The sequence below is a fragment of the Centroberyx affinis genome, unplaced genomic scaffold (genome assembly GCF_046629955.1).
Source record: "Centroberyx affinis isolate AG114_WGS23_722 - 3 ecotype Tasmania unplaced genomic scaffold, CSIRO-AGI_Caff_v1 ptg000398l_1, whole genome shotgun sequence".
Lineage (NCBI taxonomy): Eukaryota > Metazoa > Chordata > Actinopteri > Beryciformes > Berycidae > Centroberyx > Centroberyx affinis.
Window position 1 is genome coordinate 511,308 of NW_027279066.1, and position 14,228 is coordinate 525,535.

At 44.1% G+C, this 14,228-nt stretch overlaps 1 protein-coding gene across 1 annotated transcript in view; it reads right to left on the reverse strand.

The window, feature by feature from the left end:
- phactr3a (phosphatase and actin regulator 3a) overlaps nucleotides 1–14,053 on the reverse strand; it is a 32,053-nt gene extending 18,000 nt beyond the window's left edge. Inside the window, exon 1 of the mRNA XM_071516328.1 lies at nucleotides 13,948–14,053. Coding sequence (XP_071372429.1) covers nucleotides 13,948–14,053 — 106 coding nt within the window. The remainder of the gene's footprint in view (nucleotides 1–13,947) is intronic.
- Nucleotides 14,054–14,228: the final 175 nt, after the last annotated feature.

The following is a 14,228-nucleotide window of genomic DNA, read 5'->3' on the forward strand; positions in this document are numbered from 1 at the left end:
CCAACCAAGGACTAGCAATAAAAAAACACATCATGGTGTAAACTCACATGTGCACACACACATGCATTCCTACTAACTACACAGAATATCTATTTGTGTCTCAGTGCTCCCATCATCACGGCTATAAATAACAGCAGACCCGTGACTCCCAGCATCCCTCCACATCCCACAGAGCCTAAGTTCGCTGCTCCAGTCACCCTGCTGTCCTCCACACAGGGACTGACAATGTGCCCTTGAATGGACCACCTCCTTACCCGCTGCCATGCCAGCTAACCTCCTCGCTTTACCCCCCTGGCACTGCAACTGTGCTGCCATCTGTCTGTAGCCCGCTGCCTCGGGGGCCCTGCCACAGTCAAGACGCACAGCTACCAACTAGCAGGGAGACAATGAAAAGGAGAAGGGCTGAAGCAAAGTAAGACGGGAAGCTGAAAAGGGTATATGAATGAGAGAAAGGCCGATATCAGGACTGAATGAGAAAATAGCCCCATCAGTGTCTCACAGTGGCCAGCCGCAGAGTGATTTATTAAGGGGGAAAAGAGTGAGAATAATGAACAGCTTCACAAAATGACTCTATTCAGCCTCTAAGAAGAGTCCACATTAACAACTTGTTGCCTGGATTGTCTATTGGCATCACTTTCAAGCCTTGTGTCATAAAGCTTTTTTCCCGTCTATTAGATTTATCTTGCCATTGTCCTGAACCTAATCTCATAGAAAACTACCCTCTCTATGGTTATTGTATCACTAATATTCAGCCATCAATACTGTGCTTTACCAACACGTAAATGATAAAATTACTAATGAAAAGATCTTTCTTATTCTCGTCCAAGACACTTCTGAGCAATTCTATATAACCATATTGCACAATTTTGCTACCATAAATGCATTTGTCCATATAAAAAAAAACACTGATAATTCTGTTCTGAAAAAAACAATTTGGTGAGCGAAAGTCATAAGATGGCTCATAACACTGATGGATGGATGATGCATAACTCGTTTGGGAAACTCTTTTTTTCTTTTCTTTTCTGGGAAAACAGACTATCCTGATATGAAGCCACAAGAGCCTGCAAAGGTCAAGCACTAGATCATCAAAGTGATTACAGAACAAGTGTGAAACTCCGATGTGTGGGCTACATGCCGTTGAGCGAGTGAAATGATGTCAGTGAGGCCAGCAGCCAATAGGAAACGCCTGAGGGCCTTGTTTGTTACCATATGTTGGTGTGGAGAATGAGGACTAGTGGGTGGCTTCGCTTGCAGACCGCCTAAGCCGTGCTGCAGCACTTACTGTAGAATCTAGTTCATTCTCAGCACCTCATGAAAGGCTTTTTTTTTTCTTTTTTTACTTCTGCTAAGGAGGTTATGTTTTATGTTAGTTTGTCTGTTTTTGTCTGTCTGTCAGCACGATATCTCAAAAACCTATGAAGGGATTTCCATGATTTTGGTGGTGATCCAGATCTGGGATTTCCACCATTAGACGATTATAACTTCTTAGCCAAAACTAAGACCGTTTAGCCATAACTATTTTTAGCCATAACAGAGATAGAGATTTGATTACAAATCCTGTGAATATTTTTGCAGGGTCAAGAAATCAGTTTAACTTAAAATTGAAGTCTTTGGGTGTAACAGCAAGTTGGAGAATTATACAGCGTTGATGGAGGTTTGTGTTCTCCAAGTGCCTTCTAGTTTTTTAAATTGTTTTCTGTCTGGACCATGATTGAACATAAATGTTGCAAAAGCTTACAGCTGCTTGCACAGTATGTATGAATGATAATACATAGACACACTCACACACACGCAAGCACACATATAATCACACACACACACACATGCACAAGCATACATACACAAAATACACAAACTCACACATAGACACGACTCTCCCACACATGGCATTTCACACCAAAAGCAGACAGGCTCTCTGACCGCTGTGAAAGCCTTGCGGCAGCCATCAGATCCACCCAGTGGGCTGAACATGTTCCTGCTAAAAGTGCTTTTCCCGTCACCCACACAATAGGGCCAGCCTAAGAAAAGATGTGTCATTACAACCAGCTTCTCAATGCTTTCCCAGCAACAATCACCAGAAGAAGACACTGAATGTATCTAGGTACTTCCAGACTACACAAGCCCACTGCTTAAGTATTGGGCTAAGTTCCCGCTGTAAGAAATCTGATCCTATTCCATCAAAAAGCTCTCTCCAATCAGGTAATGGAAGTCTTGGTTCACCCCGCCTATGTCGGCCTGTTCCTCCAATCTATCACATTAATCTAACAACTGCGAGATTCATATTGACTCATTCAGCTCCTTTTCTAACCTTGCAAGTGCTGCTTGCAAGAGATTCACTTCTTTATAGAGATGGTTTAATTATAAAAGTACACTCTTGCTGACTACAAGGTGGCAAGTGGCCTAGTATTTAGAGAGACTATCCTGTAACCGAAAGGTCACGGTTTCAATCCCTGCAATAGCCAATGTGTCCATCAACAGTTTTCAAAGTGTCCTTGAAGAAGACATAGAACCCCTACTTCCGGATAAGAGCCTCAGCTAAACGCCTAAAATGTAAATATACTTCAATACTTTCAAAGTGTAAGCACAAGTGAGTTAGCTGTGGGTCTGTACTGGGGTGTGGGTGTGTTTGGTCAGCGAGGCTAGTTATAGACTACAGCAGCAGGATCAGGTGGGTGTGCAATGGTGTGTAATTTATTCCTGTTATTTCCACTGATTTAGGTCAATGCCTGAAAGATTTATATAAAGCATACTGAGTGTGTGCATGAGAGAGAGAGAGAGTGTGAGTGAGGGAGGGAGAACAGAGGAAGAGAGGAGTTATGCGAGAGTGAATACTCACTGCACCCACAGTATGTGTGAGTGTATGAGTGTGTGGGCCTCTGTATGTGTGTGTGTGTGTGTGTGTGTGAGTACATGTTTGTGCGTCTACACTGGATAGCTGATAGCTCCATTCCATTGGGCCTCCTCCACTCTACAGGGAGGAGAGCACATCATGGTCTCTAGGCAGGAAAGACAATGGGAGGTACACAGAAGAACAGAACAAATCACCACTGTTAGCTTAGTAATCTCCAACAAGCCCCCTCACTAAGGACACCACTCTCATTTGGATTCCCTCAAGTGCACACCACTACAAGCATGGGACGAATCGAGCCTATTAAACACAATATGATGTAAGAGTCCAAGCAATAGCTGGGAACTTAAAGTCTAGAAGTCAGGGAGCCATAGTATAGTGTTTGTTTGCAAAGCTGCTGCTCCTCAAGGGAAATAGAAATGTGTCTCCTGCTCTTTTGATGACATGTCTAATGTTATTATAGTGTGACAATTTTCTCCATGTCAGTGTACAATAAAGCAAGTCCCTATATTTAGGACCTCACATTGAGTCCGGTAACCTCACTTATATAGACCAGATGTCAAGTGCATGGTCATGTTTGTCATTATACGCTGTAATAACCAAGTCGATAGCCATGTCATGCATGTTATGCCAGACATACTGAGGACATGGGGACACATGCACACAGCTTCTATAAAAAGATGGAGGTAACCAACATTATGTGTGTTATAATGACACTGGTACAGTCACAACTACAGCTAAACTAAGGCCATAAGTTACAGTTAAGACAGAGCTTCTGTTCCCATCTTAGTTCCAGAAAGTGTTTTTCATTTTTAGCCTAGATTTCAAGAATAGTTACAGTCCCATGCATCCAACTGATTAAAAAAGAAAAAAAACCTCAGGTGATCAGGGTAGTATGACAAGTTAGCTTGTGTATCCTTTGCTAGAAATGATGTAGAAAAAATCACATCTGATTGTTGTTTTGAAAATTCAGCATCATGGTTTTTTAATTAATCAAAAGGGAGCAAAAATGAGTCTGCTCTATAGTAAACTATGGGTTGGCAAAGACTGAGAAGAGGGTTTAGGGCTGTCTGGAGCTGATGGCAAACAGAAGCACTGTCTGCAAAGGGTTGTGCCCAGTTGCAGAAACACATTTACTGGGGTCACATAAGCTTGCAGGGGTGCTGAGGTGGTGAAAAACACACTGTCTGGCAGTACAGCAACAGGCCCGAGCAGATCATGGATGAGGGTTGAAGAAGTTGTTGCTAGAAGCCGCTGCTCATTAATCATGCCTATGAACTCTGTACCACAGGCTTGGCCACAGCTCTAATAGCAGTTTTAATGGAATTGGATTGGAGCTTTTGGCTTTCATGAATGTATGGGAGGATTAAATTAAATAGAATTTGTGCCTGGATCTGCACATTGTGCTTTCCTCATGAATGTGTCATCGGTGCGCAGAAAAATAGCCCGGCCTCTTCTTCGCCAGCGAATCGAGAGCCCGGTTGAGTCGAGGCATTTGTCAGGCCGGACTTATCTGTACCCCGGCCACGGCTCCTCTGGGCTCAGCAGCAATGCAAGCCAGGCGCACTGTCCATGGTGCTGAAATCCATTCTGATATAACACACTAAACTCTCTCTAACCCTTCACTCACATTCCTGGATACTCTCTTTCGCTCACTCTCTCTCTCTCTCTCTCCCTGTAAAAAGAGAAGCACAAACAGGTGCTTCGGCCCACACAGTCTCCCACACGGCGGTCCAACAAGACAATGAAAAGCCTCGATTCATTTCCTTTTTACTACTGTATTCCTTCTAGTGCCGTCATCTGATCTGGCTATGTATTTAATTTAGCATCTCCTGAGAGGCCCTAGCGGTGTTCAATAAAGCTCCAGTGTAAGTGCCTATCAAGCCAACAGTCGCTCTAAGAAAGGCCTCTCACCAGCCTCTCTCAGTCTGTCAGTCTGCCTCCTCGTACCTCATCTGCTTTGGGCGCACGGCTCTTCTCCTTTCTTCCCTGCCTCCCTTCCCCCCTCTCTCTCTCTCTCTCTCTCTCTCTCACTCCATCCCTCCTCCGTGTCTCCTTCCTCCCTCCTTCCTCCCCCGTCCCAGACAGGAGCGTTTATCGGTGATGGGGCCTGGGACTCCCCTCTGCCCTCATCATCTATCTCTGACAGAATCTGGCAGGTCCACCAAGAGGGAGGGACACTGCAGCTAAGAACAGGTGTGTGAGGATACAATATGCTGATATATATTTGTCTGTGTGTGTATGTGTGTGAGAGAGAGAGAGAGAGAGAGAGAGAGAAAGAAAGAGAAAGAAAGAGAGAGAATGAGTGTGCTTGCATGCATGTGTGTCTTATTTGCCTTCTTGCAACCTCACTGATTGGGAGAGGTTGCAAAAGGGAGAAATAAGATGGATAGGGCTTCCCATACTTCCAAGATGGCTTATGGGATTCTGTCACATGGTCTTACTTAACCAATTAGAAATGGGAAGAAATGAGGGAAATGAGGCTTCGATGGACAGGTGAAAAGGGGAATATGGCCTCCTCTGTTTTATTAGTCCAGGTGAAACCGGGTACGTACTGTAGCTCATGCAAAGGCTTTCCACTGCCTCTTTGTTAATGGTCTCCCACAGACTATCCATCATCCCACCGTGGCCGGTTAGCAATTAGGACAACTTCTTGGCTTTCTTTCAACGAAAAGACCGCCGCCTCCTCATCTCTTTCTCTCTCCGCTCTGTTTCCCTCTCCTCCATCTCCACTCTAATTTAGTCTCCTCTCCTTTTCTTTCCAGCACTTTTTCGTTCTCCTTTCCTCCAACATGGGTCTTCTCTATTTTACAGTCTCAATGCCCAGAGGAGTCTTCCCTTCTTAGCTCTCTACCCCCCTTACAGCATACTGCGTACAACTTCCTGAACTCCATTTAACCTCAGCCGTTAAAGGCTAAATAGCTCCATTACATACTGCCTTTACGCCGGGGTCTTTGACAGGTGTTCGGAGCTGCTCGGGTCCTAGTTCTCTGGTCTCCGAGGGCTGTCTGCCCAACTGCCTGACTGCCTCGTCTCCTCGTTCCAGCACATTCCGGCTGTGATTTTTTTTTTTTCCTTTTTTTCCATTTCACAAGCCTGCACAGACCTGCCAGTTCTCCAGCAGATCAACGCACACATGGATGCACAGGCCAAAATCACACAGACACGCAGGTGCAAGCACATACACACACACACAAACAACAGCAGCAGCAGCAGCAGCAGAAGCAGCAGCAGAAGCAGCAACACATGGCTCAAACACTGTCAAATGCCTAATCTGCTCCCACATCCACAGGGACCAGGCATGATGTAGGCCTTTTGTTGCTGTCGTCATTGTTGTGCTCCCATTTTCATGGCCGGCTGAAAGACAGTGAGGGTTCCTACAGAGAGAGCGGAGCCACGCGAGGCGTCCAGATGCAGCTTATCCCCATTCACCACTCAATGGTCTCGGATCCACAATGAGACAGAACAACATGCAGAGACGCTACAGACAGAGACGAGAGATGAATGATTTCTTATGTTGAGACTCGTGTTAACACAAGCCTTCTGTTTGTGGTGACATTTGGATCAGAGCAGAGAGAGAAGTACCTGACAAATTGATATGATTGCATCACATTAATAATCATTAGCTCCCATTGCTCTCTATCCTTTAGATCAGTGATTCTCAACCTTTTTCATATCAAGGACCCCTAATTCAGTACACATTAGTGCCATGGACCCCCATTTGAACAGATTTTGTCTCTCGGACGCAAATCTGAGAATATTTTTTATTGTTATAGATATGATTTAGTCCAGATATGATTTAGGCAGAGAGATAACAGTGAAACTATGATCAAAATAGTCATTCTTCTACATTCTCCAATTGTGTTCTTGTAAATGAAGTAATGGTGAACTTTAACACTTCACCAATTTGCTGGGGACCCCCTGGAACCACCTCAAGGACCCCTGGTGGTCCCCGGACCCCATGGTGAGAACCACTGCCTTAGACGTACACAGGACTTCATGACAATCTAGCAGATACACTGAAGGTTATCTATAAAATGAATGAATGAATGAACAAGTGAGTGACTAGAAGATGCTGCTCCTGCTCATGGACTGGAAGTCTCACTCAAAGATATGTATCACTGTGTCTAAGTGACAGCTTTAAGAGACACAGTCGTTCCTTTTGCAAGACTTGCTGTCCACCGTCCTACCTACATCAATGAATAATAAATAAGAGTAAAACTTTCATGATGGTAAGAGCAGATATTTTGTCAGGCAACCAGGAAACAACGCTCAGCGTTACCTCTCCAGATAGCTAAGTGTGTCTTCCCAGCCTCTATGGGGACAGTGTATCGTTGAAGCAAGAAATGAATAGCTCTCCAGTGGCTACTACTAACAGGTGGCCTTGACTGGCTCACAGTCCCTTCAGGCCGGCCATGACGAATGAGTCGTGATCTGACTATGGCATGAATTACAGCTCCGCTACTGAAAATAGGGAGTAAGAACTTAATTAGACTGGGCTTCACAGTGGTGCAGGTGGCTCTTGTGGAGACCGAATCCAACTATATCCCGACTGTATTCAGCTACTGTATGCTTACTTACATCTACCTCCTGTGTGTGTGTTTCTTTCAGTATAGTTTGATCTGTTCTTGTGCTTTCTTGTGTGCTCCATGATGCGTTTGACGACCAAAGTACGATTCAAAAACAAAACAACACAAGGACGGAGGACGCATAAAGATCCTGGAAGTGTAGTTGCCATCCAAGGATGCATCGGATGGTGATTTAGAACAAATGGAAAGCCCCATGATACTTTGCAAGAAAGGTGCATCAAGGAGCCGATTGAAACAGCTGGGAAAATGAACATCGGTGTGTCTCACAGTAATTCATCACATGACTTCAAGCACACAGCCCATCTCAAACTGTAAAGATGACCTCTCTGTGCTCACATTCTTGAGAAGTTTGTTCTCTCCAAGACAATTTAGGATGAACGTTCTCCGCAAGGACACAAGTACTGACTTGGCATTCTTGGTTTTGATAATCATCTTCAAGTAGAAAACACTTTATCACTGTTTAAAAACAGCTACTGGCGATGTGCATTGCATTTCTGGGGCCATTTTGTTGTTTGGTGGTCTATTTTTTCTTTTTCCCGCAGATAACTGGACAAACGTCATGTCAAGATATTTCCAGTGCAGCTATAATGGAGTTTAATAGCAGACACATTTTTCTTTTTTTCAACTAAAACATTCACAGTAAACTTAAGGTTTTGATGTCAGTCCCTCAGAATCAAAGAGCAAGAGCTTCTGTCTAGATTCACCATTTTGCACCAACAGTAGCCTCAATGGACCATAATGCAATGCAATGATGCTGCGTTTTTGAGTAAGGGGCTGGAAAAACTCGCTGTCACTATCGTTATCGCTCTCTCCACTTACATGTATAACCCACAGCTGAATGCAACAAGTTCACGCCCGTTCTCTGGAGGATGTCAAAAGTAATTCTGGGAAATGTAGGAAATCACTAACTGAAGCAGAAGTAGACAAGGCAGGTTAAGGGAAAGTGGTTACACACACACACACACACACACACACACACACACACACATCCTCCCACCACCCCACCCCCAAGCCACACTGAGCCTGCAATGAGAGGGCCAGTGAGGGAGAGAGGGGGGATATGATAGGGGCAACTCAATCGATGATAAAAGAGAGAAAGTGAAGACACCTAAGAGAGTGAAAGTGAAGCACTAGCAGACCAATAGAGATGGCTGGAGGAAAGATGAGGAAGGAGATGATATATGTAAAGGAGAGAGGAACCAAAATGAATGAAAATGAAAATGAAAGTGAACATAGATAGATAGATAGATAGATAGATAGATAGATAGATAGATAGATAGATAGATAGATAGATAGATAGATAGATAGATAGATAGATAGATAGAGATTCTGCACAGTCTGGCAGCCAGCTGGATGCAGAACAGAGGCAGACTACAGTGTGCACTGACCCAGCTGGATATCAACACCGCCTGCATGTAAGGTCTGCAGAGCCACAGGTCCCCCTGTCATAAAAATGTAATGAGATTCACTCATATCATTTTCAGTGAAACCGCACCAACCAAACAACTTTCCACAACCTCAGACTGTCGACTCTCGAGAGAAAGGCCACAGATGAGAGCATCACTGGATGAGAAATGTTAAGCGTAACTGGAAATGTAACATAACTCTTCTCCTTGGTTTCCACATGCTTTTGTCCCGTATCAAGTTGTCTAATAGATGGAGTGCCCGTCCTTCAACCACACTACCTGGGTTCAAGCACCCATGTCGGCAACCGCCTGCGCTGCTGAAGTGTCCTTGAGCAAGACACTGACTCCCTACCAGCAGCTGTTCTGAAGCTGACCCTGACCTCTGACCTCTCTGTAGAGGCGGGGAAAGGAAAAAGAGAATTGCACTACGGGGATCCAAGTTTAAAGTCCCCATGAAATGAACTCCCATTACTTTTATTTCCTGGAAAACAGAGTATATTTAATGGTGACCTCTTGCTGCACCAGTAGGCCAATAAAACCATCACCAGATTTTTGAACAGTCCCGCCCCTCCGCCTCTCCCATCAAATTAAACTGCCTTTCTCTCCCTAACGAATATCCCATTGGCTTACACTTTTGAATGATTCCTTCACTGCGTTATGTCACACCCCAACAACATCGGGTCTTTAACCGACCTGCAGGCCACCAGATTTGTTTCAATTTGTTTCAAGGTTCAGCAGCGTAAAGCATCTACCTACAACAGCGGTGAAAAGCCACACCAGGCACAGCACCACTTCCGGCTCTTCTCTATCTGTCTCTCACACACCGTTGAGCGTACTTGACTGCCTCATTACTGGGAGGACAAAAAAGATTCTTCTTGTTCAGTGCCTGTCAGCTCCGGGTTGGTGTAAAGACTCCCCTTTGTAAGAATTTTTTCCACATGGCCAGCTGCCACTGTACCATCTACCTCGGCCTATAGGTCTTCACTTCGGCCCTCCAAGGTCTGTGTGTTCCTGCTCCCTCTCTTCCAGCCTGCTTTTTCCACTGAAACACAGGCTGATTTCCTTCATTCAGATTCTAAGATCTCTGAACGCTGAACAGTAAGGCAGAGAGGAGATGCTGAAGGATGTTGACATGTCCGGAGGGATGAGGCAATTAATTGCTTGGGGTATAAATGTTTTGCAAGATAATTGAATGCGTGTATTTATGGTGGGGTAGGATTGGTGCACATGTAGAGCGATTTCATTTGCATCTATGTATGTACGCTTGTTTGTGTGTATATAACTGTGTATATGCGTGCATGGTACAGTATATACATGGAATAAGCATTCTATCATGCTACTACTCTATGTAATCTAAATAAATATTTGTTTTTTCATGTGGCACTAATACCTTTTGCGTTTAACATTACTTGCTCATTATAAACAAAGCTTTGTTAAATAGGGAGCACATTATGTAAGACACTCTGAGTCAGAATTTCCCCCATTTATTCATCAAGGTCTGAGCATAGTGTAGGCATTATCTATAAGACCTTGCTCTGGGTTAGAGTGAGTCATCGTCGAGGCTCAGTAACAGCTTTTAGAGGGTTTGATAACTCCTTGTTCATTAGGGAGTTCCACTCATACCTGCTGTCCTTGGAGCTGCTGTGCTGATTCTACTGATCTCAGATCTGAAAGGATTATCCAGGTATCAGCCAGATTGGTGGAGGAGGATGAGACGTTTGAAAGACACTGATCAGTTTTTTGGGGAGGCGGCAGGGTGGCCTAGTGGTTAGAGAGGCGGTTCTTCGACTAGAGAGGATTCGGGTTCACAGGTTCAACCCCCCTTATCGGCAAGCATCTATGGAGCTATATTTCCCCCAAAACAAATCGTATGTAAACTCAAGATTGTAAAATGGTTCAATTGTTAAAAAACTAAATTGAAAACCAAAAGTCAGTTCTGTAAATCTATAAACACGATTGTAATCCATGTTTTACAAATTAAATCCTTAAATTACGACTACAAATTACTATTTATGGCTTTAGTTCTCATTTTGCATCCGGGTTTATATGTTTACAGATATCTTTTTACGTTCAGACTTTTGGCTGTTTGTATCCTCACTCATAAAACACGTTTCCGCCTTGACATTTTCAAAATAAAAGTTCTGGTTTAACCGAGGCACTTGCATTAATATACGAGTACACCAGAAAAACTGAGGCAAAAATTAGACTTTTACACTGAAAAATCCCAGCATTTTCCTTTAAGCTTATCATTAGTTCCTGTTGTCGTTTGGAGTTGTAGGCTAAAAGCGTCTTACGAGTTACGCTTCTCTTATAGCTCAAAACTCAGAGCCGTAATCAAGTCTTTCCAGTAAAACACAATCCGTGTCTGTCTGTGATTCGTAATCGTAAACTGAGGATTGTACCTGCAAAACACAGACTACAATCCTGTTTATAAATTCACAGAACTGACTTTGGGTTTTCAAATCACTTTTATACACTTGAAGCATTTTACAATGTTGAATTTACATACGATTTTGTTCTGGGGGAAATATTCTGTAGCTCCATCTGCATCCACCCTGCTGAAGTCTGAAGCAAGACACTGACACCCTTCAAGCTCTAGGGGCGTCGTTCTGTCGCTGAGCCTGCACTCTGACCTCCCAAGAGGGGGGGCAAGCGAAAAGTGAATTTCCCTATGGGGATTAGTAAAGCATCTTATTTTTGTTTTGCAGGGTATAATACTATAATACCTATAGGGAAACCTGTATTCACTTAGGGAATAGTTGTTCATCTGCACCGTCCCCTTCTAGGAAACAATTTGTGCGTTTACATTGGGTTAATGTAGATTATTGGCACTGATATTTCTGTTCAAACTATCCTGATGTGTGTCTGGCCCGTTTCTCGGCAGTATGTAACTCTTTCCGAAACTTTCTGCCTAAATCTACATCGCCAGTGTCTCTCAAGCTGTGCACAAGGATACTGCTATGAGACAGAGGAATTGCTACATGGAAGGGAGCCACAGGGACAGCCCGGCCTGGACACTCTCCCTGTCCGCTAAGCTTCAAGGTGTCCTCTCCACACCATTACCTCGGTCGACACTCTGCGATGACTAAGTGGGACTTTGAGTGAAAGTGACGTTTTATTAGCAGGAGAATCTAAAGGGCTTTTGCCTGAACAAACTAACTGAACAGTGGGAGGTTTTTATACCGCTGCTCCTGTTGTCAGACTTATGTTCCCCAACCTGCTTTATGATAATATACCTCTAAATCAGAAGCTCTAAGAGGACGTCTCCATCCGAAAGCTGTGCAAAACAAAGTCTCGGAATAAAAAGGTTATAGCAGCGATAAGAGAAAACATTGCTCTGGTTCTCAATGATGGTCAACTGCGGCTGCTGTCTCTATTGACTCTTCTCTCCAGTGTTGAGTAAGTGGATGAATACAGTGTCAGCCTCTGCAGCTGCAAGGGCCACTGTGTTGGAAAAAAAAGCCTAAGTAATCCTTTGGCAAAGACTGGTGCCCCAGACGCTAGCACAGTGACAATCCACACAGAGAGGGCGGGCAGTGTGTACTTTGGGTCACCAGACACTGTCACTGTCCTTGCACTGGCAACTGTATTTACTGTGTCTTTCATTTGCATAGATGATAGACAGTATATTCACATCCTGGACAGTAATGCCGTTGTGCATATTCAAGTGTGAGAGGCCGATTTTCATATTCCCAGATGGCTTCGGCTCTCATCACCGCCATAGCGGCTCTGTCAAGGTTCTATGTTGTTTAATCAGGTGTGTCAAGGGCCCAGTGTGACATTATCACATCCACCTATGTGTGAATTAAATCATCCATAGGAGGCTTGAATTCAGCAAGCGTTCATTGGAAACCGCGCTATGGGTAGTTGAGGAGTGCAGACAGGTGTGAATTCAGAGATGTGAAAAACACGGGCCTCATTAGAGAGCGGTTGAAAGGTGAATGGCATTGTTTTGTTTCTGAATCATTCACTCAAGCATCCTTCATGTGTGTCTCCATGTGTGGGAGAAAGCAGTGACTGGTTGTAAGCCCACACAATATGACCATATATAGCTTATATCAAACTACATAGATGTATTGAAAACCTATTGTGATCATAATGATTACAGGTTAAAAATAGAAATATCATAACAAAAATATGTTAAGTCTACTTGCATGAGTTCATCAAAAAAAAGTGAAGAACATGACTGCTCCCTGGTGTTCTCCTGTTATTAATGGAAGATGAATTCATTATTCCTTATGCATAGGGATGACTAACAGACCAGTGAGAGATAAACAAGGGATCCATGTTGGAAAGCACACCTGCATGATCCATGCAACGGTGAATCGATCCCCTCTGAGTACATGGCTGCACTGAATTGGAGGTCTTTGCACCTATAGGCTACATCACGTGGAAGGCAGCTAGGTCATTGATCATAACACTGATCGGTACAGCATGGGGGCCAGTTGACGCTGTCAATGCGCAGTGACCGGGCAAGGCTTAGGATAAGATATGCATGTAGCTCTAAAATGAGATATGCAACACCCAAAGCCCCATGTGGCTCCTGAATAACGAGGGATATAGCTGTGTATCCGCCACCAATGCTGAGATTGATGATAGACCAGCGTGGTAAATACGTCTAGACATTTAGCCTGAAATGATGGACCACACCACATGCGGATTTTGTGACGATAAATATACGCGCCAAATAAAGGGGGAAACATTTATGCAAAAAGCAATAATAGACTGGTGTTGTGTGCATTTTTTGTTCAATATGGCCTAAGCCCAGATTTCAAAACAGTATAGGCTACTTGCAGCCATAACAGCCCAATGGGCTACAGGCGTCTTTTTAACGCTCAAATCTGGAGGGGCATGCATCCATTCATGGACGCTGAAAGGGGATATGGCACATTACTTTTCAATTTGCATCCCCACGTTTCAATATTACAGCCGAGCTATATTTTCCTTCCAAGGTTGGAAGCATATGCGCTAATTATCCCTTGGTGTCCTAATATCCCACCGAGCAGGGAAGGATGCCTTTTGGAAACCGCTGCATCGCCAAAGAAGTGGCAGTGAAAGACTATATGGCAAATACAACACCCAGACAATAAAACATTTCTCTTACCTGTGCTGTGCACCAAATCGATGCCAGATTCGGTGAGTATGTTCGGGTCACTTTGAGATCTGCCTCGTTGCAGAACACAGCCGTCTATTCCATCCGATGTAGCCATGGGGAGAGAGCACAGGAATCCTGAATAAAATATTGAAAACCCTACCAGAGGCAGGCAAGGTCAGAAGTAAGCAGCGAGCTAGTGCCGATTTAATTCGCTCTGACAACAGCCGCTTTGAGCATCTACCAGGGAGCCATGGTTGAGCAGAAATTCCTAGTGTGTGTGTGTGTGTGTG